The sequence below is a fragment of the Neolamprologus multifasciatus genome, chromosome 12 (assembly GCF_963576455.1).
Source record: "Neolamprologus multifasciatus chromosome 12, fNeoMul1.2, whole genome shotgun sequence".
Classification (NCBI taxonomy): domain Eukaryota; kingdom Metazoa; phylum Chordata; class Actinopteri; order Cichliformes; family Cichlidae; genus Neolamprologus; species Neolamprologus multifasciatus.
In genome coordinates, this window is record NC_140450.1 from 17,561,432 (window position 1) to 17,584,899 (window position 23,468).

Sequence of the window (23,468 nt, forward strand, 5' to 3'; positions counted from 1 at the left end):
ACCTAGTTTTTGCAAAATCAGAAATTTGGGGGAGGTGAATTTTTTAAAAAACACCACATTTTCTCAGAGATAAACTGTTCCTTCCACCTCTGGTTAGTCTGAGGTAGTACGTCTCTACACTACTGACCCGTGACATGGAAGTTAGATGTAGTTTTTGTGCTATTATTTTACTATAAAAGTTTTACTGTAAAGTGGATATGTTGCAATCATTTCTTTTCCTTCTTATCTCTCCCCTTAGAGTCAACAAGGGGAACTCTGCTGTGTGACGAGATAATTGGCTGCTGCCCTTCTTCTCCTCCCCGTGTTATGCTGTACTTGAGCACAGCATCTCTGAATTTAAAGCCAGCCTGTAGTATAAAACGTGCTGAGCTGTTACAACAACATGTAACTCAGAGAGGATGATGCTGTGGTGCAATACATCAGGAAAAATCTAATTCAGATCTGAGGGTTCCGAATATACAGTGATACTGCGGTTGTGGTGCAGAGACTGTACTGTGGTGTGCTGTAGGAAATGCTTTATACTATAATACAGTACTCTCAGCACTTGATTATGTTCCCCATTTGTTTTGTTTTACTTCAACTTTTTTGTTTACCATGCAACTCATATTATAGATTGCCTTTAAGGGTACTTGTTATTGGCTTGTAACTTACATGTATTAACAACAATCATGTATTGATAATTAACTCTGGGTTATTGTAGTAGCGTATTTTCAAAAGCTACAGTGATGTTTTTGAGTAGTACTAGCATCCCATCTAAAAAAAGCCACAAAAATGAGGCGAAGGCACAGTAAGCTTACAGGAGATGTCATTTACTTTAAAGACATTTATTGAAGTATTTTCAAATTAAATTATGTCACAGTAGGTAAAACGAAGCTAACGCAGCAGTCTGTGTTAGACACTAGATCTGCGATCTGGCACGGGATGCCACTTGCTAATCAATATTCAGTACACATGAAGTATTTGTCTTTATACATGTAGTCCTAAAATGAGTAGAAAACATGAATTCTGCATGTTATTTCAGTTAATGCTTCAACATCCTGTCTGTTTGCTAACATTTTTGTTTGCACACATAAATCCCTCCTGTCCACACTGACAGGAAATAGAAGGGCCAACCCGATTTGTAATAGTTTTCAAAGGTCTGGGCCGCTCCATTTAAAGGAAGGATTGACATTATGTCAACATCTCATTTAACACCTCAGTCAATCTTTATATGAAATGTTTACAAGGCTTTCACCCATGTGTCACTGTGAGAATAAAGTAGAAGAGCTGTGCTGTAGCAGAAGTTGTGTGTTGCATGCTTTTAGCTTGAAATTACTCTGACACATGCACACACACCCAAAAGCAGAGCTGTGTGTGTGTGTGTGTGTGTGTGTGTGTGTGAGAGAGAGAGAGAGAGAGACAGACAAACAAACATTCTTGGGTGCTGGTGAGGAAATATCGTCTATATTACTTAATGAGATACTTTGTAGAAAGTGTCCACTGTACAAGTTAGACCATATCGCTTTATTTATTTGTACATGTTTGTTTATTTGTGGCTTGCATGGTACTCATGTGTTGTAAAATATGTAAAATTACTTAGTTCATTAAAAATATGTTCCTCTCAAAGAGTGTTTTCTCTAATTTTTCTAATAATTTACTAATAATTAAAATGATCAATAAAAGAAAACAGTGATATTAAAGGAAATTGGTATTAATTACATGTAAAAGAATTTTGCTGGCTGATTTAACATCTTTTACAGGAGAATTTCTCCCTGGAATGTTCTACCACCCCCTCTTTTCAGAAGTTTCTTATTGTTAAAAGGAAATGTTTTCTTCCCACTGTTTTTATCTATGCAAGCCACATGGCTTACAATTTTTAATCAGATTCATCACAGGGTTATTGTGGATTAATTTTGATTAATCAGGATTAAATATCATTCATTTTTATTCTATATTAATCGCATTTTATTTTGCATGAGCAAACAGAAAATGGGAGAATATACGCACTTAACATTTTTATTGAACATCTTGAACATTCATGTTAACAAAAGACTGTAAACATTTATGCTCTGCGCATTTATATGGACAGAACCCAGAGTGTCAGACAAAGTGACCAGCTGTTCGTGTCTTGGGCTCAACCACACATGGGAAAGCCTGTGTCTAAACAGCGCCTCTCCCATTGGATAGTAGGAACAATTGCCCTGGCCTATAGTAGCAGGGGCCTTCAGCCTCCTGCTGGCTTGCGTGCGCATTCCACTAGAAGTCTGGCAACCTCATGGGCTCTCTTTAGGGGGGTTTCTATTCAGGAGGTGTGTGCAGCTGCATGCTGGGCCTCACCTCACACATTTGCTAGGTTTTACAGGTTAGATGTAACAGCACCTAATCTAGCGCAGTCAGTCCTCAGTGCAGGTGCTTCCCAGGTGGGAGCTTCTCCCCTGTGAAGTGATGTTGGGGACAGTTGTCTTCTTAACAGGCATGTCTGGCAATCTGGGAGTCAGTATTTCTCCCATAGTGAGACACGAAACGAATGCTATGAAAGTGAACTTAACCCTTTAAGACCTACCATAGAACCAAGTCTGCCAGAGCTTAAATTATATTTTTACATGCTGTAGTGCCATTTTTGGGAGTATTTCAAGTTGATATACATCAATACAACCATTATAGCCCAAATTTTAATAATATGTCTGCATTAAGTGCATAGTAATTACATACATTGCAAAAAAGTGCAATAAACTACAAAAAAGATTTTTAATCATTTTTGTTTTTTTAACATATATTTCTAGTTAGAGAAATTTAAGAGGCTTATCCCTCAAAACTGTAAATACAAAAAAGTTGCACAAAATAGTTTCCCACCACAGGAAATTTATTTTAAGTGTCTTCATAGTTTTATTTTTGAATTATACCAATTTCTATATACTGCAGGAAAAACGAAAATAAATATTATAATGCAAATTTGCAAAAAGAACAGCATGTGCAACAAAACAAACTATTTCCAGCAGTGCAATATGAGTCCTAAGCATCCCAGAAACGACACAGAAAGTCATAAACTCAAACATAACTTTTAAAAACACCAGTATAGGCTCATAAGGCCCTGATGGTAAAAAAAACTACATTTCCGCAAAATGACGTCACTTCCGGTTTCGGGCAGGACATGGAGGACATAGTTCACACTGATGGATGTAGGAAGTGTTACAAACAGCTGATCGGATCGACAAAGCCTGTTTCTGGAATATTATGTTTTTGTTGCTGCAAGTGCTTTTTATACAGTTTTTGTGGAAGGAAACTGTGACTTAGGACAAGCTGATGACATAAGATGTAAGTACCACTCCCTTTCATATGCAAAAAAAATTATTGCACTAGCTTACGTGGTGGGATGTAAAAATAGTTAAGCTAAACAGAGCGTGCCTTCTCTGACCGGCTTTAAAGGGTTAAGGTTATGTATATAACCCCGGTTCTCTGAGTAGCATGAGTGAGTGTCTCACCAGACCGCCCTCCTTGCTATGGAAGCGAGGAAGAGGTGGGCTTCTTTTCAATGACATCTGACGCTAGGAGGCACTAGCCCCTCCTGACATGGGCGTCCTGTCGTAAGGAGTTAAGTCATCCTAGAATGGCTTGTAGTAGAGCTACTATCTCTCCACATCCAAAGGAGCCAGCTGAGGTTGTTTGAGCACCTGACAAGGATGTCTGATCTGCGCCTCTAGTGTGAGGTGTTTCCAGCATGTCCCAGGAAGAAGGCCCAGGAGAAGACCCAGGACATGCTGAAGACATTACTCTCTCAACTGGCCTGAGTGCCTTGGTTTTCCCCCAGATTTTGTTAAAACCTGTCTTGTCTGGCAGCTTTTGCAATCAAAATTATGATTTGAATTTCAAACACATAGGCTTTTGCAAGGTGAGGTCTATAAATACTCTATAGGCTCTTCTTGTTCATGTGTTTCTTTTATTTATGTATTTCTATTAGTGCTATTTCTGCTATTACAGTGTATGTGTAATATGACAATGTTTAAAATGACATGCAGGAGAGAGAGAAAAAGAAGGAAAAGAAATGAACAGGGGAGAAAATAGACAAAAATATAAAAGGATAGACCACAAATAGAAAAGTGTGATGGATTGTCAACTGCTGCACATGTAAGGAAAAAAAACATACAGCACCTGAAACAGGAAAAAAAAATGTGAAAAAGAATAGATACACAAATCATGTTATGTGTAAGTGTTTTGTATGTATCTTTGTAACAAAATGTACTTGATAATGTGGGTGGGAAATCACAATAACAATCCCCAGTAGCCGACGGAGATAGGAGCAGCCAACCCCACTTATCCTCAACTCAGGAAAGTGCTGACACCACATTTAAGGCAACAGATATAAAGAAACTGTTGTACATTCCTAAAATCTCAACACCTATAACACATCTTTGACAATCACTTGTCAAAGATGTGTTATATTTGACCCAACACTACCGAAGAATGTGTTTATAGTTTAATTATCTTTTAGTATTGTCTTTCATAATTAATTAACACTTCACCTAAACTAACTCTATCAGTGCCTTGTGTCTCAGATATTTCTCCAAGCAGTAGACAGCAATGAGATCTCTGTCTGCATCAAACTTATTGGCAAAAAGGTGATGCTGTTCAGTCAACCACTGCAGGTTTCCAGCACCATACACACATATCGATCTGACATGGTGGCCTTTACATTCTGGGTATACTGCTTGCAGAGAACCCTCTGACCCCTCGTGCCACTGCCACTTCACCATCTGTGCAATTGCATTCATGTCTGTCATGTCAAATTTACGGTTGGGCCATGTTGAGCCAGGAACACCAGGCATTCGTTGTATTGTTGCCCACAGAAACTCATCAGGACTGTAGGTGTCTTTGGCCCACTCATTGAGGGCCTGTATTCGCTTGTCTTCCAACACACTGCGAATGTAACCTCGGTTGACCACAATGTAGGCATTTCCTGATAGTATGGGCAGATTAAAGGGAGCGGGATCCTTTGTTTTTCCTGTTCCCTGCGACAATTGAAGAATTAATATGATGGTAAGTAAGTCTGAAACAATGTTTTTTTACAACAGCAAAGTAAATTGATCAATAGCTACATGACACATTATAAACGACATCCAAAAGATGTACCTGCATTTTTCCATCAACTACTTGGTGAACATTCATCACCCTCTTCTTCTTTCCTTGAGGCATTTCTTCAGACTCCAAACTGTTACCTCCTTTCAGTGAAGGCAAAGCTTGCACAATTTCCAAGTTTGTTTTTAGAGGGAAATCCTGACCACAGAGGTTGATAAAGTATTTCCATGTTGTACTGGTGTTATAGAGATCAGCCATGCAGTTAAGATCAGCCTGTACACGTGTCCATCCAGCGTAGACCACATCCACAGTCTTGCTGACCATGAACACATTTGGGAAACAGGAAGTAATGGCATTGATGGCAATAAAGACTGAGGCTGGGGATTTTTTGTCCACATGGACGCAACAAATATTTTGAGGTGCATAGATAGCTTGCAGTAGTCGTTCAAAGCTATGAACCTATGAATAAAAAGAATTTAATTGAATGTATCAATTAGTAATTTAAACATTTTTACACCTACTGCTGAGCTTTTCAGTAAACTTTAAATATAGAAAATACATACCTTGCGATGGACAACCATAGAGTAAGCTAGTGGAAAGTCCTCTTCTTCCTTGCTTAATGGGAAAGTTATATATTTCCTCCTCATCTTGAATTCACTGTAAATTCAAAATTTTGAAGACGCAATGTTGCTTTTAAATTCCATATATTTAAATTGTTACTAAGAGGTAATTAGTGAAACCTGTGATTTAAAGCACAACCTGCAGTCATTGATTGCATTGATATAATACTCATCAGGAATCTGAGTACTCTTCTGAAAGTCTTTGGTGATGGTCAGTAATTTGGCTTGCTGTATTTCATCCTCCTCTCCCTGCAGGATTGCTGAGCAGTTGCAAACTTTCTCTGGGCTCTCATCATCATCGGTATACTCTAGCCATTGATACCTGAGGATGTAGGCAGCACTTCTACCTGTTTTCAGTTGACTAAGTAGGATAAACATCCACAGTGATCCCAGTACAGCAATGAACTGCAATAATCATAGCCGGCAGCCTCGTTTTGGAAACCACATTATTTACAGTAATCAAATCTCAAATATAATAAAATGAAAGTGTGTGAGAGCTGCTAAAATGTCTGACAGACACTTCTGGTGCCATAAAATAATAATGAATAATATCTAATAATGCGTAGATAAGTTTACTTTCACGAAGGTATGCTGGTTAATCTGTCCATCACTGCACCTGGAACGATGAGAGAATATGAGGTAGTAGGAAAGAAACATATGTTTTGTTTTGGAGGAAGGAAGGCTCAGGGTTTAAGCAGTCATCATCATGGGCTAATCCGATTCGAATGAGAATAAGCAGTCATCAATCATTTGCAGGTTTTGTCGTTTTATTGAATAATGAATAAAGGAAAGACACACATGGACTGCTATCTCTCAGCTGCCGCCCCATGTGGGAATGAGCAAAGAGTGAGCTGTAGGTGAGTGCAGTCCTTATATAACGAGTGACAGGTGAGTGCAATTAAGGCCAAGCACCACACCCAATCCGCACCACACCTCAAAGGTGAGGAAAAGAAACAAGGTGCATCTGGTAAAGTGTATGTGCTTAAAGGTGAGCCTTTACAACATGTTTGTTTTGGTCTTTTTTTGTTGCTTTTTTAAATGCACCTGTAATTTTTATATTTTTGGCCATTTTAAAACATTTTAACTTTTTTTTTTAGCTGTAGTATCCCTATCAAATTCAAACCAACATAAAGTGATAAGAAAATCAAAATATGTTAAAGAGCACCTCTAACACTTTCTGCAAGGTCGATTTTTTTTTTGTTTGATCTGAAATCCCTTCTGCGAACTCTGCCTTCTAAAATTTTAAGAACTTTAGAAAATAATAATGACATGTTGAAATATCAGGCAACACCATATATGTGGGAATCTCTGTAGTTTTAACACCATAAAACTCTCTAGACTTATTTGTTCTATCAGTGCACAGAAAACTAGACAACTATCTTACACATACACTTGGCACGTGTACATTCTCTTCATATCTGTAATGCTGAACTTGTGTTCACGTAATAGAAATTCATAGTCATTTGTTGATCCTTTTCGGGTTTTTGGACAAAAACAAAAACCTGCCTGTCTGGAGTACTTCAAATCTACAACACATCTCCTGTTGTTGTTTAACTACATTCCATTCACTGTTACCTAGCACTCTGTGTACTGTAACCACAAACGGGGCAACTGAAGATTTAGATTCATTAAAAACAAAGGCCAAGTCAGTTTTTCTTTCTAGCCCTTTTAAAGTATTTTTCTTTTATGGATAAAAGTATTCATTTCCCTTCATTCACAAGATTTTTTTTTTAGTATAAGCCTGTTAAATGTCTAAAATCTAATTTATTTTAAATCTGTGAACTAAAATGTAACATTTCTGTGTATTTAATCTGCCACTGCAGCAAAACATAAAAATCTGCAGTTCAGAACAAGGACCAACATAAAACTTTAAATTCAATAGGTTTTTTAAGGTAACATGCACAATAAGACAGCAGGAATTTGTGAAAATGAAGCAAAGGTTCTTTTTTTTAAAGTAAAAATATTCTATGAGGTAACTGAACTACACTACAAACAGGCATAAATCATGAAATGATGTTTGAACTTACCTGGGGTTTTGGCACAATAAATCTATTTTTCTATTGTTCAGTTTCTTTCCTTGTGTGCTTTGGCATTCCTTTAAGCTTTCTGACAAATGTAACCTGCAGGGCATGTTTTCATCAGTTTAGTAGGTGAGGGCATTAACAAACTGAAAACATCCTGTCAGTATTTTTCAGAGTAAAAACATATTTTCAACTGACACATTTATTTCACACTTGATGATTTCTATCCCTTACAAGAGTTTGTTAAATAAATATATACCAAACAGATCTTGGTAAGAGGAAATAGAAATATATTTAGGATAGAACAGGCAAGTATAGTGTTATTTCCCTGTAGACCTGACCTTGGGAGTGAAACCCATCTAGCCAGCAGGATAATACTTCTAATAGAAATGAAATGCTTTTATTCGGAAAGATAAGTTGATCTTCCAGATAGTTCTCCTCTCCGCACATAATGCCACTGTTTCCACAGAGCAAACGGACCTGAAAACAGTGTAAAAGAATCACATGCCAGCCAGAAAGACACGTATACAAACAAACAGTACCCAGGACACAGAACAGAAACATACACAATTTCTTTTCTTACATGTTTACATTAAGGACAATGGTTACTCTAAACAGAGTACTGTACCATTATTAAATTAAATTAAATTAACTACAGATAAGAGGCAAATCCAGGTTGTAGTGCGAATTACACTTGATTAAATTAAAAAATTAAAAAAAAAAAAAAGCAAATCCGTTAGTCAGCTGGAACATCCTTAAGTTGAAGTTTAGAGAAGTTTTTCAGAAAGAGACCCCAAATTTTATCAAATGTGCCCTGTGGACTACTTTGAATTGTAATAGCGGGCGCAGAGTGATGCAGAATCTACAAGAGAAAGAACTGAGTCCCAGACGTCATCTGACATAGATATACCCAACTCGTTCTCCCATGTGGACTTGAGGCCTAAAACGGGAGCTGGGGTTACACTGCAGTTTATTATAGATGCGAGATATTACACCTTTTCCTGATAGTTGCAAATTAAGTAGCTCGTCCAGTAAGTTAGCAGCTGGAGCTTCTGGAAAATTGGAGAGGTGGGATTGCAAAAAAAATGTTGTAAATTTGCAAATATCTAAAAAAGTGAGTTTTGGGAAGACTGTATTATTCTGACAGCTGATTAAATGATGCTAGTTTATTGTGTATGAAGAGATATTTAAAGTAAATAATACCTATGCTGTCCTCGCCCTGAGTCTCTTAGTTTCACCAGCTAGACAGCGAGCTAACGATGCTCCAATAACCAGACTTATTTTCCCTTTTGCACTGATTTATTGAAGAATGGCCTCTGGCCATTGCCTTCTCTTTGACCATCGTAAAACTGAAAGTACAAAATACTGTATTAGCTAACTAACATTGTAAACTAGCTTGTTACACTCTTACTGCAAGCTAACAAGATAAAACTTTCAAATATACAAATTTTTACACAAAACAAAAAATAATTATTATTTTATCGTCACTCATACTTACAGACATATCTTGTCCAAGGCAACAACATTTTAAGGTCCATATTAGCTTAGAACGATAACATTTCGGACTTCTCGCCATCTTAGATTTCTTCTTCACGTTCTCATTTTTTCCCTTTCCAAAGTGACCAAACCCATATTACAAAGCAGCCACTAGAGGGATCTCTAGGACAGTTTACAACTATAATATCCAGTTTAAGTTATAAAAGGCTCTAAACCAGACATGGAACAAGTTGTCCAAAGTTGGGGGGAGGAATAGGTGGTTTGAAATGATGGGGCTTTGAAGTGAAAATTTATTAAGATTGAAATGAACCTGAACTGCGCCCACACCCTGAGGGAGTGCTGAATTATTGGATTAGATGTAAAGTTGTCAACGGATAAAGGAAGAGAAGAACCCAGAAAGGAGGCAAGAGAAATACCCTGAATTGAGTCTAATTCCATTGCCAGCCACCTGGTGGGACCCACACCCTCCCCAGACTTTAACCCGTAGGTCAGGGACCGAATATTGGCAGCCCAATAGTAAAAGCAGAAGTTGGGGAGTGCCAGACCACCTTCAATCTTAGGTTTCTGTAAATGTGCCTTAGCTACTCGAGGTTGCTTACCCTTCCAAATATAAGAGGAGATTTTAGAATATAGAGTTGTAAAGAAAGACTTGGGGATGAAGACTGGTAAAGACTGAAATAAGTGTAAAAATTTAGGAAGGATATTTATTTTAATTTAATTAATTCATCAGACCAAAGTTGTGTTCAGGGGTGACCACTGTAGAAGGCTTTCTTTGACATTCTTCAATAGTGTAAAAAAATTGGCTTTGAGAGTTGTTTATACTTTCTTGTAATTGTAATACCATTAGGTGAAGGTGAACTGCTCTTTGACCACTTTAAAGGGGAAACGTGACAAATCTATTTGAAATGCTTTGTTGCGGAATCAATCAATGTAGAGCAGTGACACAAACCACGGAGGCCCAGAAGAGTGCAGTCAAACGATGAGTTTATTAACGCACAGGAGAGAAAACATCAGCATATGTCTTCTGTCCAAAAATACACAGAGAATGGTTTATATATCATCAGGGTTTGACGCCCCCTCTTGCGTTCTATAACATATTTTTGTATTTCTAAGAACATCATTTGCATTTTGTACAGACAATGAGACAATTTTAGAGCTAGAGTCAGACACAGAAGTTCCTCTTTCTAACATCTTTCCCAAATAAGGCAATGATTTCAGGCCATGGAGGTACCCGTGGACTTGTCCTCCTGTTGACCCATCTTCTGTCACCTGTTACTAAGTAAACTCAAATGCCACAGGTTGCAACAAGAAGCTGAATACATTCAGGCCTTCGCTCAAGCCTGTTCCTAGATTATATGTAATATATGTATTATAAGCGTGTAGCGGCTTTCTATGTTCTAAGTCTTTCACACAATAGATTGTGAAGTCATAGCACTTCACAAAGCTTGAAACCTTCAATAAACTGAGACTGAACATCAACTCTGAATGAGCACAATCATGCAATGTGTATGAAATACTTCTGGCTGTACCTGTGATAAAAGGTTAACATGGTGGAATTAGCTTTAATAAACATCTTTAATACAATATCAAATGCTATAAGAAATATATGATAAAACTGCAGATTATATGTTAGCAATAAAATTTCTGTACTTCCACAGCTTCTTCATTTAAAGTTCGCTCTTGGACAGATTTAATTTATAACCAGAGACTTGACTGAATCGCGTGAGTTGTGACAATATAGATGTGGCCCGGTCATGGAGAATGAGACAGGACACAGGAAATACTCTTTCGTGGGCTTTTTTATTCTCCGACTGTACTCAGAGGAGCAAAGTTTTAATTCTATAGTTCTGAGTGAAAACGGTAAAATGTAACTATTCCACTGGCTCAGCCTAAAACTGTCTTTCAGGGTCTGAGACAACAGTAACTATCATATGTACACATTAAATTCAAACAGTATAGACCACAGTAGTGACCTGTCAAGAAACTGTTGCGTTTGTTCAGAATCTGAGAGAGCAATCAGAGAGCAAGAGTCCGTTTTGCAGCTTTTATTTCAGTACGTGTGGGAAGCACTCTGTACCAAATACAGCAGTCAACTTCAACAAAATACAGTCGGTGCACAGTTTATGTAGTCAGGGTTATCGCCCCTTCTTGCATAAAGGCAGTTTATTCAACATGCACTTACTGGAAAAATATCAGATAATTTCTCAGAACTTATATTCACATTCCACCACGTACGTTACTTGATGTTCTTTTCGGCCTTCCAGGCGCTATCTGTCTCAAGGTCTAACCGCTCCCTATGTACCTGAGCATGTTTCTCACGCTGTGCGTGTGAGTGTCATTCCTCTCTTAGTTTCTTTGTTATTGTGCAGGCTCTTTTGCAGTTGTCAGCAAACTCTATTCTAACTCAACTTCTACTTCTAGTTTATCTTATCTTATTCTGTGTCTAAAGAAAATGTGTAGAAAACTTGTATGTGTCAGCGTGTAGTCAATCTCTTATTCTGTCCCTTTTCTCCAATCGATCACCTGGACAGTCGCGCCAGCTGAAGCTTGTGACTTTCCCACCCTGGACTAGAATACATTCTTTAATTTGCAGCCTTATGTGTACAATAAATCAGAGTAAAAACCTGTGAAGGAAATCATGTATTATGTGTACAATAAAACAAGAGTAAAAACCTGTGAAGGAAATCATGTTATTCTTCCACAAAAAAAAAAAAAAAAAAGAGAATACAAAACAAATAAACACATTGTTTACATCCCACAATTTCACAGTTCAACTAGCAATAAACTCTCTTTTGTGAACTGATACATTTTTAGGGGAGAACATCATGAACTCACTTTGGTTTCTCTACACAGCCACTGAAACATACAAAGTTATGCAAAGTGAATAACAGTATAAACTTTGAAATCTGTTAGGACACTGTCATTACTCACGCCAACCCCTCTCTTCAGTCCTCACAGCACGTGACCATTAAACATACACCGGTCACACGATCAGAACTCTACAGAAATGGTCACAAACATGGAGTCATCGCTAAAGAAACTTAGCTTCCTAAGCTAATTACAGTCTCCTACAACTTGGGCGACAATATTTTTGCAGTATGCTGCACTTTTTTAGCACATTTACCTCATGTGTAGCTAGCCACAGAAACTTTTGCAGCCTCTAACGCTCCAGTGCTCCCGCTCACAGCGCTGACACAAACTTGAGTGCATGCATGCTCTGGCTTACGGGGGCTCTTAAAGGGACAGTACACCCCCAAAATGCCAGGTCTAATCATCACCATGACAACCCTACAACAGACCTCTGGTACACAGGCAACCAGTCAAAAACACAATCCCCTCTTTTTAAACCCTTTCCAGGGTTAGTATTAGTTCACTTGGCTAAACAGACGGTAGGGAAGTATGTGGATTTGAAATAAAAAGCAATAAATCATCAGCATAGAGAGAGACTTTGTGTTCAGTTTGACCTCTTTGTATACCCTGAACAACTTTGATGTTGAAAAAGGGGTAGCGTCCATTAACAAAGCCAGACTGATCTTCAGATATGACTGCTGATAGGAGCCTTTCCAACCTATGGGCCAGCGCTTTAGCTAGGATCTTAAAGTTAACATTCAAAAGCGAAATTAGCCTGTATGATGCACATTCAGTTGGATCTTTCCCCATTTTCGCAATTAAAGGTATGGAAACATCATACCAGGAAGTTGGCAGTTTGCCCTGTGTGAATGATTCAGATAGAACCAAGTAGAGTAGAGGTACGAGCTTTGGGGCAAATGGTTTGAAAAATTAAACCAAAAAGCCGTCTGGGCCGTCAAGGAACTTCCCTGACTGTAAGGAGAAAATTGCAGTGGTATCCCTTCTTTGGAAAATGGTGCATCCAACATCTCTCTGTGGGTGTCTGCCAGCCCAGGAAAATCCAAGCTTTTAAGAAAATTTGTGATAAGTGAGTGGTCGGTGTGTGATTCAGAGGAATAAAGCTTCAGATAATATTCCCTGAACGCGTCATTGATTTTGGCATGATCAGTAACGAGCCCGTCATCTGAGTTAATGGCGGTTATACACTGACGTGGATTTAGACCCCTTATTTGGTTAGCTAGGAGTTTGGCCGATTTCCCCCCATGCACAAAAAATGTACTCCTACTCTTTAACGGTGTGTTCACACCGCACGCGATGAACGCGAATAGAGCGTCAGGTTTACATGTAAAGTCAATGGAAAAGCGCGATGACGCGCGATTGCGGGTCCCGCGAAAATTCGGAAGCAGATTTGCGTCGCGAAAACGCCAAAACGCGTGAAACGCGCGTCAGTGTAGCGCGTCTGGCGCGTTTGACTCGCGTTTGATTCCCACTGATGTACAAATACCTTTCCGCTAACAAGATAATGCGTTTATTCAGAGGACATCTGCAGGAGAAAGTGGAAGAGCCTCAGGGACACTTATAATAAGGAGAAGAAGACAGAGAAGGAGAAGAGGAGTGGGTCTGCAGCAGGATCGGGGAGAAAATGGAAGTTCTTCGCGGTCATGGGGTTTCTGGACCCCTTCCTCACCCCGCGGGAGACTAGCGGTAATATGGTGCGGACCGTGGAGAACTTCTCCCCCGAGGACCAGGGACAGCCCGAAGAGGCAGCAGGGGAGTGTCAGTCAGAAGGTATGTTTACATAGAGTTAATGTACTGTAGGCAGTTAATTTATGCGTGTTGTCATACAGGAACATATTTTGTTTATTAATAAACAGTATACAGTAGTCCCGCTGTTCATCCGTCACTGCCTCGCCTTTTCGCTGATTTTTTTTATGGCACCGTACAGCTTTCAACAATGCGCATTGCATTCTGCAGCCCAAATGACAAATCTCCTCCGTGTCGTGTCTCCTGCGCTTGCCAAACTTATCATGTTTGGTTTTGATAACCATCACGTCCAATAGAAAAAAACAGCACAAAAACACTCATAACTATGACCCTCATTCGGAAATAGACACCTGCACCGGGAGCAAAAAAGGCGCACAAAAGTGGCGCCGCAGACGGAGAAAAAGCGCGGCATAATACTTTTACGTTTTAAAATCGTCAAAGGTTTTCACTTTGAGAATCAACTTGTGAGAACTGTGACTACTGTTCATGTGCTGCAATAAATGAGAGACCACTGTATATAATAATAAGTATATAAGTATATAATAATATAATATTCTCTATGACTATTGTCTTCAACCTGTTAACATTTAATATTGTCTTCATAGAGTCAAGTAATCATGCAGCAGAGTCCACCCCTGTCTCTTCTCCTGGCTCCCCAGTCCCTGGTCCCTCAGCTCCTGCTGCTGCACCCACAGGTATGAACATCAAGCACTGACAGCTTTTTACTTGCTTGAATTCCCTTGTGATCACCTTTACTAAATATCTACAACCAATCTGTTTATATCATGTTTTTTTCAATTTTGAAAATGAAAATCTAGTAGCAGCCTTCTCATTACTTTGTGTTGTTTTGTGCTGTGTTTTACAGGCCCACAGAGGAGGACAGCTCGAAGGCGGGCGAGGGACGGGTCCCAGGACGGTCCATCGGCGGTGGAGCTGGCCATCCTGGAGTCCCTAAAGAGGCCATGCCCGTCTCCAACTGAACATTTCCTCCTCGGCCTTGTTCCTGTTCTGGAGAGCATGCCGCCTCAGACACGAGAATTCGTGAAATTTCAAATTTATAAATTAGCTTTTGAAAACAGCACAGCTGTGTTAAATTTGGAAACATTGGACCCTAATGATCAGTAGTTTTCTGATGAGGCAGCAGCTCTCCAGGGCAGAAACAATGTTGTTCTTATTTTTCTCCTCCTTCTCCCTGAGGCTCTTCCACTCCAAGCTGGGTCCTTTTTATTCCTGTCTCTCTGTAAATAGTTAAATTTCATATATTTATGATAAATGTTTTTGTTAATGAATTTATATTTTTTCAAATAAACATTTATAATGACAAAATGTCTCTGTTCTACTACACAGCAAATATTGGCACCCGACTTGACACAAGTAGAATTTATTTCATATTATACTAATGACAAAACATACTAATACAGTGGGATGCAAAAGTTTGGGCAACATTGTGAAAAGTAATTATTTTCTTGTACAAATCATTGGTTGTCACAATAAAAATAGTCAGTTAAATATATCATATAGGAGACACACACAGTGATATTTGAGAAGTGAAATGCAGTTTACAGAAAGTGTGCAATAACTGTTTAAATCAAGCAGGTGCATAAATTGGCGACACAAAAAAAGAGAAATGAAATAAATATTTAGTGTATATCAATGTGTGTGTCTCCTATATGATATATGTAAGTGACATTTTTCATTGTAACAGCGATTCATACAGGAAAATAATGACTATTAATAAGGTTGCCCAAACTTTTGCACCACACTGTATATAGGAACATAGTGAAGACAAGTTACTTAAGAGAGTAAAAAGAGGTTAGTTTATTTTGGAGTAGAGCTCCATTTATTAAGAAAAATTTAAAAAGACAGGAACACTCTTTAGAGGTTTGTGGGTGGCTCTTAAAAGAGCCGTTGTGGGGAAGTCACTCGGACTTCAAACAGGCTACTCCTTTGGTTGCCAAGACACAGCTCCCTCCACCGAGAAGTGAGCCATGAATTTCTCCCTCACCAGGACAGCCTCTCTGGAGGAGTTGTTTGCTGGCAAGGAACCTGGACAAAATTGTTTAAAATGAGTATTATGTGTACTGCAGTTACAAAATACATTATTGAAATTACAAAATTACAAATTACAAAACATAAATCTTACATAAAACATTTTGTAATTATAAGGATAATTACATGATATATATTAGATATAATCTAAAACAGTCTGCGGGGATTATATACAAATATTCAACTATCCCAGAATTAAACCAGGTCTAAATAAAAAGGAGTGAGTATCACTACAAAGGTTAACTCAGTGGTCCTAATGCTAGTTTGATATCAGCAAACACCGAGCGCATACATTGATATGACACCACAGCCATGCTATCATTGCAAACACTGATAACAGCATAAATCGAATTAAATCGGGACTTGATGAGACCTTCTGAGTATCACTAGAAATATTATAAACAGTCGTCTCCGTACCGCAGTTTGCTATCAGTAAACACCGAGAGCATTCACTGTTAGCATAGCACATCCATGTTAGCAGTGTATAAATGGATGGTTTAGCATGTATTAGCACAGGTATCAATAAAGGACTACCGTATTAAATACTTTTACTAACCTCAGGCAGATGGACAGGCGCTCTGCAGGTGGGATTGAGCGCCTGTAATTGGTGTCTAGGCGGGCGATTCTGGGACCGACCCGGGGAAGCAGGTCCTCAAACTGGCCGAGTGAAAGACAGTGATGTCGCTGGAATCGGCCGTCATCCAGGCGCAGCTCCTGGAGCAAATGGTGAAACTCACCAAACTGCTCATGCCTCTGGAGGACCTGATGGACCCAGGTACGGCGAGGGCGTCTTTTACGCCGCTGCTCTGCTCTCCACAGTACATAGAGAAGGGAGACTCTCTCTTCAAGCGCTAACTCGACAGCTGCCATCTTGCAAAGATACCGGTCTGGCACAACTTCCTCCCACATCCCTCCCACATTTCCGGTTCACGCGCGTCAAAATATGATATTTTGACGCGCGATGGATTTTTCTTGGACACGCGTTGAGGCGCGAATGTGCACGCGTCAAATTAGGGGCGTTTGGGGCGTTTTTGTTCGCGTCCATCGCGTTCGGTGTGAACACACCGTAAGAGTTGCCTCTCCATAGCATGAGTTGAAGGAAGTTCAAATTTGGTTTGGAGTTCAAAACATTTCTTGTAAACCTCAGAGTCCTTATTGTGTGCATAGTGATGGTCCAAGTCTTTTATTTTATTGGCTAATTCTTGCCTTTCTTTTAAGGTTACCCTCTTCATATTAGCTGTATATGAAATGATACGGGCAGCACGGTGGCACGGTGGTTAGCACTGTTGCCGCACAGCAAGAAGGTCCTGAGTTCAATTCCAACATCAGGCCGGGGTCTTTCTGTGTGGAGTTTGCATGTTCTCCCTGTGTTTGCGTGGGTTCCCTCCGGGTACTCCGGCTTCTTCCCACCGTCCAAAGACATGCAGCTTGTAGGGATAGGTTAATTGGATAATCCAAATTGTCACTAGGTGTGAATGTGCGAATGAATGTGAGTGCGAATGGTTGTCTGTCCCTGTGTGTTAGCCCTGTGACAGACTGGCGACCTGTCCAGGGTGTACCCTGCCTCTCGCCCTATGACAGCTGGGATAGGCTCCAGCGCCCCCCGCGACCCTGAAAAGGATAAGCGGAAGCAAATGGATGGATGGATGAAATGATCTGTCCTCAGAGATAGGCCTTCATTGAGTCCCAAACTAAAAGGCTAGAAATATTAAGAGTTTAATTTGGTTATTTATAAATTCCAGAAAGGTATTATCAGATAGTAGTGTTGGGTTAAAACGCCAACTCCTGTCTGTTCTAGGTAAGTCGGGCATAGACAAAGTCACCATTAAAGGGGGAATGGTCTGATATAACTATGGCACGGTATTCACAGTATATCATTGCAAAAGATTTCACATAGGGCAGCGCCAAAAAAGCCAGTTGGGCGGACGCTTTTTGTGGATTCTGCTAAGCCAAGTATTCATAGATTTTTCCGACGGCTGCTGCCTTCTAGGTCGATGTCTTTGGTTGCTGGCCATGTTCATCCACAGCTAGGCAAACTTGATCGAACTTTGCCTCCAGCCAGGTGAAGGAAGACTTAAATTCAACCTTGAGTTCTGCTGCTAGCTCCTCTTTTTGTTGGGATAACAGCCCAGCAATGGCGTCCACCATTAGGTCAGGAGATGAGTCGTCTGTTTTACCTGCCTTATTCTTTGAAGTCGATTTTGAAGCCATAAGAGTAGGGGGATACAGGTATGTGCCTAACTGGTGGTTTAAGAAAGGTTAGGAAAGTAAAGTTTAAAAAAGGAATTGAGCGGAGCCAAGCAACTATGTCACATGCATAGTTATACAAAGATAAGATAAGACAAGACAAGATAAGATAAGATAACCTTTATTAGTCCCATGCGTGGGAAATTTGTTGTTAAGGCTGCCGACCTTTGCCAGCGCCATCTTACCCTTCCGACCATACATACATTACACAAACATCACATGGGGAAGACAGGTCAGAGGTGTATAACAATGGAAAATGCACAACATGAGGAAAGACAAGGAGAAAAAATAACTCGCCCAGACTGAGCTCCAACAGGGAGATCAGTTTGAGAACAGAAAAAAAAACAGCACATGAATCAACACATCTCACAACATAGAAGATATAAGCGTCGAAGGCGTTTGGAGGGGATGGGGGGTTGAGTGTAGGTCTGTGTCAATGTACATGCATATGTGTGCGTGTGAGTGTGTGTGTGTTCTGTGTTCCACCGAGAGAAAGTGTCCCTTCACCCAATTAGGCAAAAGTCAACAGTCTTTGGTCGATGCGGGTGGCCTTGAATGAGGAGAGAGAAAGTCACAACACAGTCAGTCACAGTCTTAAGGGAGAATTGTTATTCCCGTCAGCTTTTGCCTTGAGCATCCAGCTGGCACCAGGGGGGCCACAAGAAATGAAGATGGTAGCTGTTTTGGTTAGTGCGAACAAACTGCTTCCAATTTTACAGTTGTCTAATGTCCATCACTGGTCACAAGTCTCTCGTTGGAGAGCTGTGAGCCTCTCCACGATGTTATCCAACCATGCCAAGATGTTATCCAGTTTGCTCATAGGGCATGAGTGTTCATGACAGCCGTGAGCCTCTCCGAGATGTTGTCAGATGTTGTCAATTGGTCACAGTACTCACAGCAGCCGCAAGCTTCTCCAAGATGTCATCTGTACTGCACCTGATGAGCCCATTCTGAGAAGCCACAGCTCGCTCCATCTTTCCAATCAACATAGCGGGAGGCCTTGTGAGGATTTGAACACCCGTTTCCGCTTTCTTTATCCTTCGATAAGCCAGGGCCAAGCCAGCGCCGATCAGCAAGAACCCTGTTATCATGATTCCGAAAAGGTGCTCCCAAACCAAGGCTTCTCGTCGAGAGGAGGGTGTCAATAGCATTCAGGGACCAATTGATCAAATCCATTATTCTTTAGGTTTTTAGAGAACAAGTCTGGGAGACTCTCTTAGGGTTAGAGAATAAGCGAGACTATACAAAAGACATGAGAAGCCAAACAGGAAAGATAAGGGAGAGGGAGAAGGAGAAAGTGCGACTGCCTCCGTCAAGAGCCAAGAAAGAAAAAGTACAACATGCAGTGAAATGTGTGCCGATACGCTCCTCGACTGTACAAAAATGACTGTTGGGACTGTTGGGATGATCTCCTCCACCAGCATGCTAACGAAACTTACTGCTATATCCGTAAACTCGTTGATGTCGACTCTCCTGTAGTGTTCCTGTAGTAATCTTCTGATTGGGCAGACCAGTGTTTCACCTCCCTCTTGGTTAATTCATCCCTCTGTATGTTTTGTTTAACTTAAATACAACTGGGCTTGTCAGGCACTCTTTTTGGCTGCTGTGGTTATTATTATATTTGAATGCTTTCATCCCTCATTTCTAGTCGGTGACAACTCGTACTTTTCTACTCTCTTTTTTCTAACTCCCTCACGCTCACAGTCACATAACGGGTATAGCAGTCCATTCTCTCTGCAGCACGGACTACGCTGCCCACAAGGCTACATTCTTTAGGGCTATGCCTGTAACGCTTTGCCTATTGCCCTCATATTAAATAATTATTTGAATAATAATTTTTAAAGATATTTCTTCCTGTCATTATGCACAAGTAGGGGTGACATGGGCTGCGAGATTGAGACCCAGGCATTATTTAGGCTTTTTTTTTTTAAGTAACTGTATTCAGAATATCACCTTTTTAAACTGTAACTGTAACGAAATACAGTTACTCATATTTTAAATACGTAATGCCGGTACATGTATTCCCAAACACTGTTGTGTTTTGAATAAGGCAAGGCGGGAACACAGGTTGTTAATTCATTCCCAGTCATCGGGGACCTCCGTCTCCCCACACGGTTTCTCCACCGCTCCCGGCTGGAGCAGACAGTTGTACACCTCCTCCATCTCCGACTGGAGTGGCTTCTCCACCTCCAGCGGGCATGGACCCTCTGGCACCTTGTCCACCACTAGCTGGAGCGGCTCCTCCAACGCTCTATACTGGAGCAGCCCTTCGCGCAGCGGCCCCTCTTCCTCCAGCCGGCGCAGACCCTCGCGCGCCTCATCCGCCACCTCCGGTTGGAGAGGCTCCCCCACTGCTCCCGGCAGGAGCAGCCCTTTATCCGGCTGTTCCCCCTCCTCCGACAGGTGCGGACCACCACGCGCCTCGTCCATCACCTCTAGCTGCCGAGGTGCCCCCCACCGCCAGGATACACTGGCATGGGTGGTGGCAATAATGCTGACCAGGCTTGGAGCAGCATTGCCAGGAACGCCATTCTCTCCAGGTGAGTTCATTTTTAGAGGGAAATCCTGACCACAGAGGTTGATAAAGTATTTCCATGTTGTACTGGTGTTATAGAGATCAGCCATGCAGTTAAGATCAGCCTGAACAGTGTCCATCCAGTGTAGACCACATTCACAACCTTGCTGACAATGAACACATTTGGGAAACAGGAAGTAATGGCATTGATTGCAATAAAGACTTTTTGAATTTTTTGTCTACATGGACACAATAAATATTTTGAGGTGGGTTGACAGTTCGCAGTAGCCCTTCAAAGTTCTGCACCTATGGATACAAACAATCTAATTTGCTTCCTAAATGTCTTGATGCATGCTCAGTCATCCAGGTAAGTAAATCTCCAAAAGTGGATTCTGGGCATAGCGTTTTGTGGGAGAAACGTTTCATTTGCATAATGACTGAAACCAGCCCACTGAAGGAACAATGGGCTGGGAGGACAGTTCCTTACTCTTAATAATGCAAATTCTCATGACCATCATTATGCAAATGTATTGTTTATAAGACTGGGGAAACCTGCAGTCAGCTGAGATCGAAGAAGTCACTTAGATGAGTGATGAAACGTTTCTCCCACAAAACGTTACATCCAGATGAACAGAATCAACTTTTGGAGACTGCTTCCTAAATGTTTTTGCTGAAATTGTTTAAATGAACACTTTCATGGTTATTTAACAAATGATCAAAACTAAAGTACCAATGTGAGATATAGATCATTCCTATAACACCAATTTTCTGGTAATTTTTTTTTTTTTCGAAATATTTAGCTCACACCATGCTCCCTGTATGATACATTATAAATTTAATCAATTTGAACTTTACATATTTAGATCTACGGCTAAGCGTTGCAGTAAATTATAGGATATACATACTGCTGAAGACAGTGTTGTTGTTAAAGTATGTTTGGAGGCGTTGCACCCCGGAACCTTAAGAGATTTTTCAGGGTTTTGCCTGTCAGAATGTTATGTGAGAAACAGTTTCCTGTATCTGTTGCAACTAGCTGCACTGTACATTTAATCAATTAGAACTTTACATATTTAGACCTACTGATAAACGTTGCAGTAAATTATATAACATGCATAACTTATGATGTACATAGAGTAAGCCAGAGGAAACTCCTCTTCTTCCTTGCTTAATGGGAATGTTATGCATTTCCTGGTTATTTTGAATTTCCTGTAAATTTGCAGTTTTGAAGACGCAATGTTGGTTTTAAAGTCCATATCTGTAAATCGTGATTAAGAGTTGAGTAATTACTAAAACCTGTGATTTAAAACTAAAAACCTGCAGTCTTGGGTCGCATTGATATAATACTCATCAGGGATCTGAATACTCTTCTGGAAGTATATGCTGATGATCAGTAATTTGGCTTTCTGCAATTCTTCCTTCTCTCCCTCCCGGATTGCTGAGCATTTGCAAATTTTCTCTGGGCTCTCATCATCATCTGTATACTCTAGCCATTGATACCTGAGGACGTAGGCAGCACTTCTGCCTGTTTTCAGTTGACTAAATTGTGAAAGCATCCATAGCAGTCCCAGTACAGCAATGAAATGCAATAACCATAGCTGCCAGCCTTGTTTTGGAAACTGCATTTTTACAGTAATGGGAGAATCTCAAGTACAATAATATTAAAGTGTGTGAGAGCTCCTAAAAAGTTCTATATTTAATCTGTTACTCCACCATCAACCAAGAGATGATATGAGAATAGCAGGGAAACACGCACACATATGTATGGAATATTTAAAAAAGAAATTTAAGTATAGGCCTGTGAAACTTCTTAAACCTATTTTTTAAAGTACTTTCACATGTAAATCTGTGTACTAATCTGTGAAGAAAAAGAACCATCATAAAACTTTAAATTCAATAGTTTTAGGCAACATACAAAATCGGACCACAGCAATTCATGTTACCTAAAAATAAAACAAACACCTGTTTTTAAATGAAACATTCTATTAGGTTAAAATAATCTAATTTAGTTATTCTACAGGCATAAATTGCGTAATGACTGCTTTACCACTGTGTTTTGTAGTATATATGATAATAAGCTTCTTGATGTGCACATGCATAAAACTAAGTGAGAAAGTGATATTACTATTACTATTTACATGGGTAAAATATGTGATTAATACATGAGAAAAGAAATCTGCCACCACAGAAAGTACCTAGAGGTCATCAAAATGGAAAGATCTGGGAAATCAACATCAGATAACCTGCTAGAATAATAGACCACTGACATCAAGACAAGGAAGGTCCTAACCATGCAAATCCAGCACCCTGAGGAACAAGCTCTTAGTACAAGATCCATAAAGGCAGGGGTCTGCCACACCAGGCAATACCCCAGGTGCAAGCTGTGTAAAGATGCCCCTGAGATAATCAGTGATGGGAGTAACGGTGTTACAAGTAACGGCGTTACTTTTTTCAGTAACGCATAATCTAACTAATTACTATTCCTATCGTTACAACGCCGTTACAGTTACTAACAAGAAAACGCGGTCCGTTACTATTTTTCAACAAACAGATGGTTGGAGCTGTGTTCAGCTTACCGCATCTTATGTCAGTTGCACGGAAGCATAGCTGGACTGGCCATTTGCCCGGTGGGCCGATGGTGATTTTTCGTTTTTATGGGCCGATGGGGGTTTTTTTTTTTCGTTTTTTTCCGTAACGGTATAAACACTGAAAGGTGGTGGATTGGCCAGATGCTGGGAGATGTGTAAAAATAACTCAATTGTTTGGTGGTGGCTATTGCGGAGCTTCCACAGATTCAGTAACATTAGCAAGTGGTGGAGGCCAGCAGATGCAACACACTGGCAGGTGGATGACGGA

General features: G+C 40.2%; 4 protein-coding genes across 12 annotated transcripts in view; 2 read left to right on the plus strand and 2 right to left on the minus strand.

Annotated features, from left to right (window-relative positions):
• The window catches only part of LOC146506730 (uncharacterized), a 45,459-nt gene extending 39,757 nt beyond the window's left edge, over positions 1 to 5,702 (plus strand). For 8 of the 9 annotated variants that reach the window (XM_085179893.1, XM_085179894.1, XM_085179891.1 and 5 more), the window contains one exon: positions 239 to 5,702. Coding sequence is in view for 2 of the 9 variants with exons in the window: in XM_085179892.1 (XP_085036018.1) it covers positions 239 to 266 (28 nt within the window). In the remaining 7 variants the exon portion in view is untranslated. The remainder of the gene's footprint in view (positions 1 to 238) is intronic. The other variant, XM_085179900.1, reaches the window with a different exon arrangement.
• On the minus strand, positions 1,982 to 8,926 carry LOC146506731 (beta-1,3-galactosyl-O-glycosyl-glycoprotein beta-1,6-N-acetylglucosaminyltransferase-like). The gene is made up of 5 exons (XM_085179903.1): positions 7,700 to 8,926; positions 5,812 to 6,288; positions 5,616 to 5,709; positions 5,107 to 5,511; positions 1,982 to 4,985 (listed from the first exon to the last, which is right to left on the minus strand). Exons 2-5 carry the CDS (start codon positions 6,048 to 6,050, stop codon positions 4,500 to 4,502), a joined length of 1,224 nt encoding a protein of 407 aa, XP_085036029.1. The 5' UTR covers positions 6,051 to 6,288; positions 7,700 to 8,926; the 3' UTR covers positions 1,982 to 4,499.
• Positions 8,927 to 13,529: 4,603 nt separating this feature from the next.
• Positions 13,530 to 16,928, plus strand: LOC146506732 (uncharacterized). The gene is made up of 3 exons (XM_085179905.1): positions 13,530 to 13,828; positions 14,410 to 14,499; positions 14,670 to 16,928. The coding sequence occupies exons 1-3, from the start codon at positions 13,702 to 13,704 to the stop codon at positions 14,927 to 14,929; spliced, it is 477 nt and encodes a 158-aa protein (XP_085036031.1). The 5' UTR covers positions 13,530 to 13,701; the 3' UTR covers positions 14,930 to 16,928.
• Positions 15,543 to 16,762, minus strand: LOC146506733 (uncharacterized). The gene is made up of 2 exons (XM_085179904.1): positions 16,410 to 16,762; positions 15,543 to 15,850 (listed from the first exon to the last, which is right to left on the minus strand). Exons 1-2 carry the CDS (start codon positions 16,760 to 16,762, stop codon positions 15,724 to 15,726), a joined length of 480 nt encoding a protein of 159 aa, XP_085036030.1. The 3' UTR covers positions 15,543 to 15,723.
• Positions 16,929 to 23,468: the final 6,540 nt, after the last annotated feature.

What these genes read in the sequence shown, in the direction of transcription:
- LOC146506731 (XM_085179903.1), bottom strand. Translation starts at nt 6,050, where the DNA reads ATGTTTATCCTACTTAGTCAACTGAAAACAGGTAGAAGTGCTGCCTAC. An exon ending in CTATGGTTGTCCATCGCAAG is followed by an intron (nt 5,512 to 5,615) that starts GTATGTATTTTC and finishes TTTTATTCATAG; the next exon opens with GTTCATAGCTTTGAACGACT. An exon ending in TAGTTGATGGAAAAATGCAG is followed by an intron (nt 4,986 to 5,106) that starts GTACATCTTTTG and finishes CAATTGTCGCAG; the next exon opens with GGAACAGGAAAAACAAAGGA.
- LOC146506732 (XM_085179905.1), top strand. Translation starts at nt 13,702, where the DNA reads ATGGGGTTTCTGGACCCCTTCCTCACCCCGCGGGAGACTAGCGGTAAT. An exon ending in AGGGGAGTGTCAGTCAGAAG is followed by an intron (nt 13,829 to 14,409) that starts GTATGTTTACAT and finishes TTGTCTTCATAG; the next exon opens with AGTCAAGTAATCATGCAGCA. An exon ending in TCCTGCTGCTGCACCCACAG is followed by an intron (nt 14,500 to 14,669) that starts GTATGAACATCA and finishes TGTGTTTTACAG; the next exon opens with GCCCACAGAGGAGGACAGCT.
- LOC146506733 (XM_085179904.1), bottom strand. Translation starts at nt 16,762, where the DNA reads ATGTGGGAGGAAGTTGTGCCAGACCGGTATCTTTGCAAGATGGCAGCT. An exon ending in CGCCTGTCCATCTGCCTGAG is followed by an intron (nt 15,851 to 16,409) that starts GTTAGTAAAAGT and finishes AATTTTGTCCAG; the next exon opens with GTTCCTTGCCAGCAAACAAC.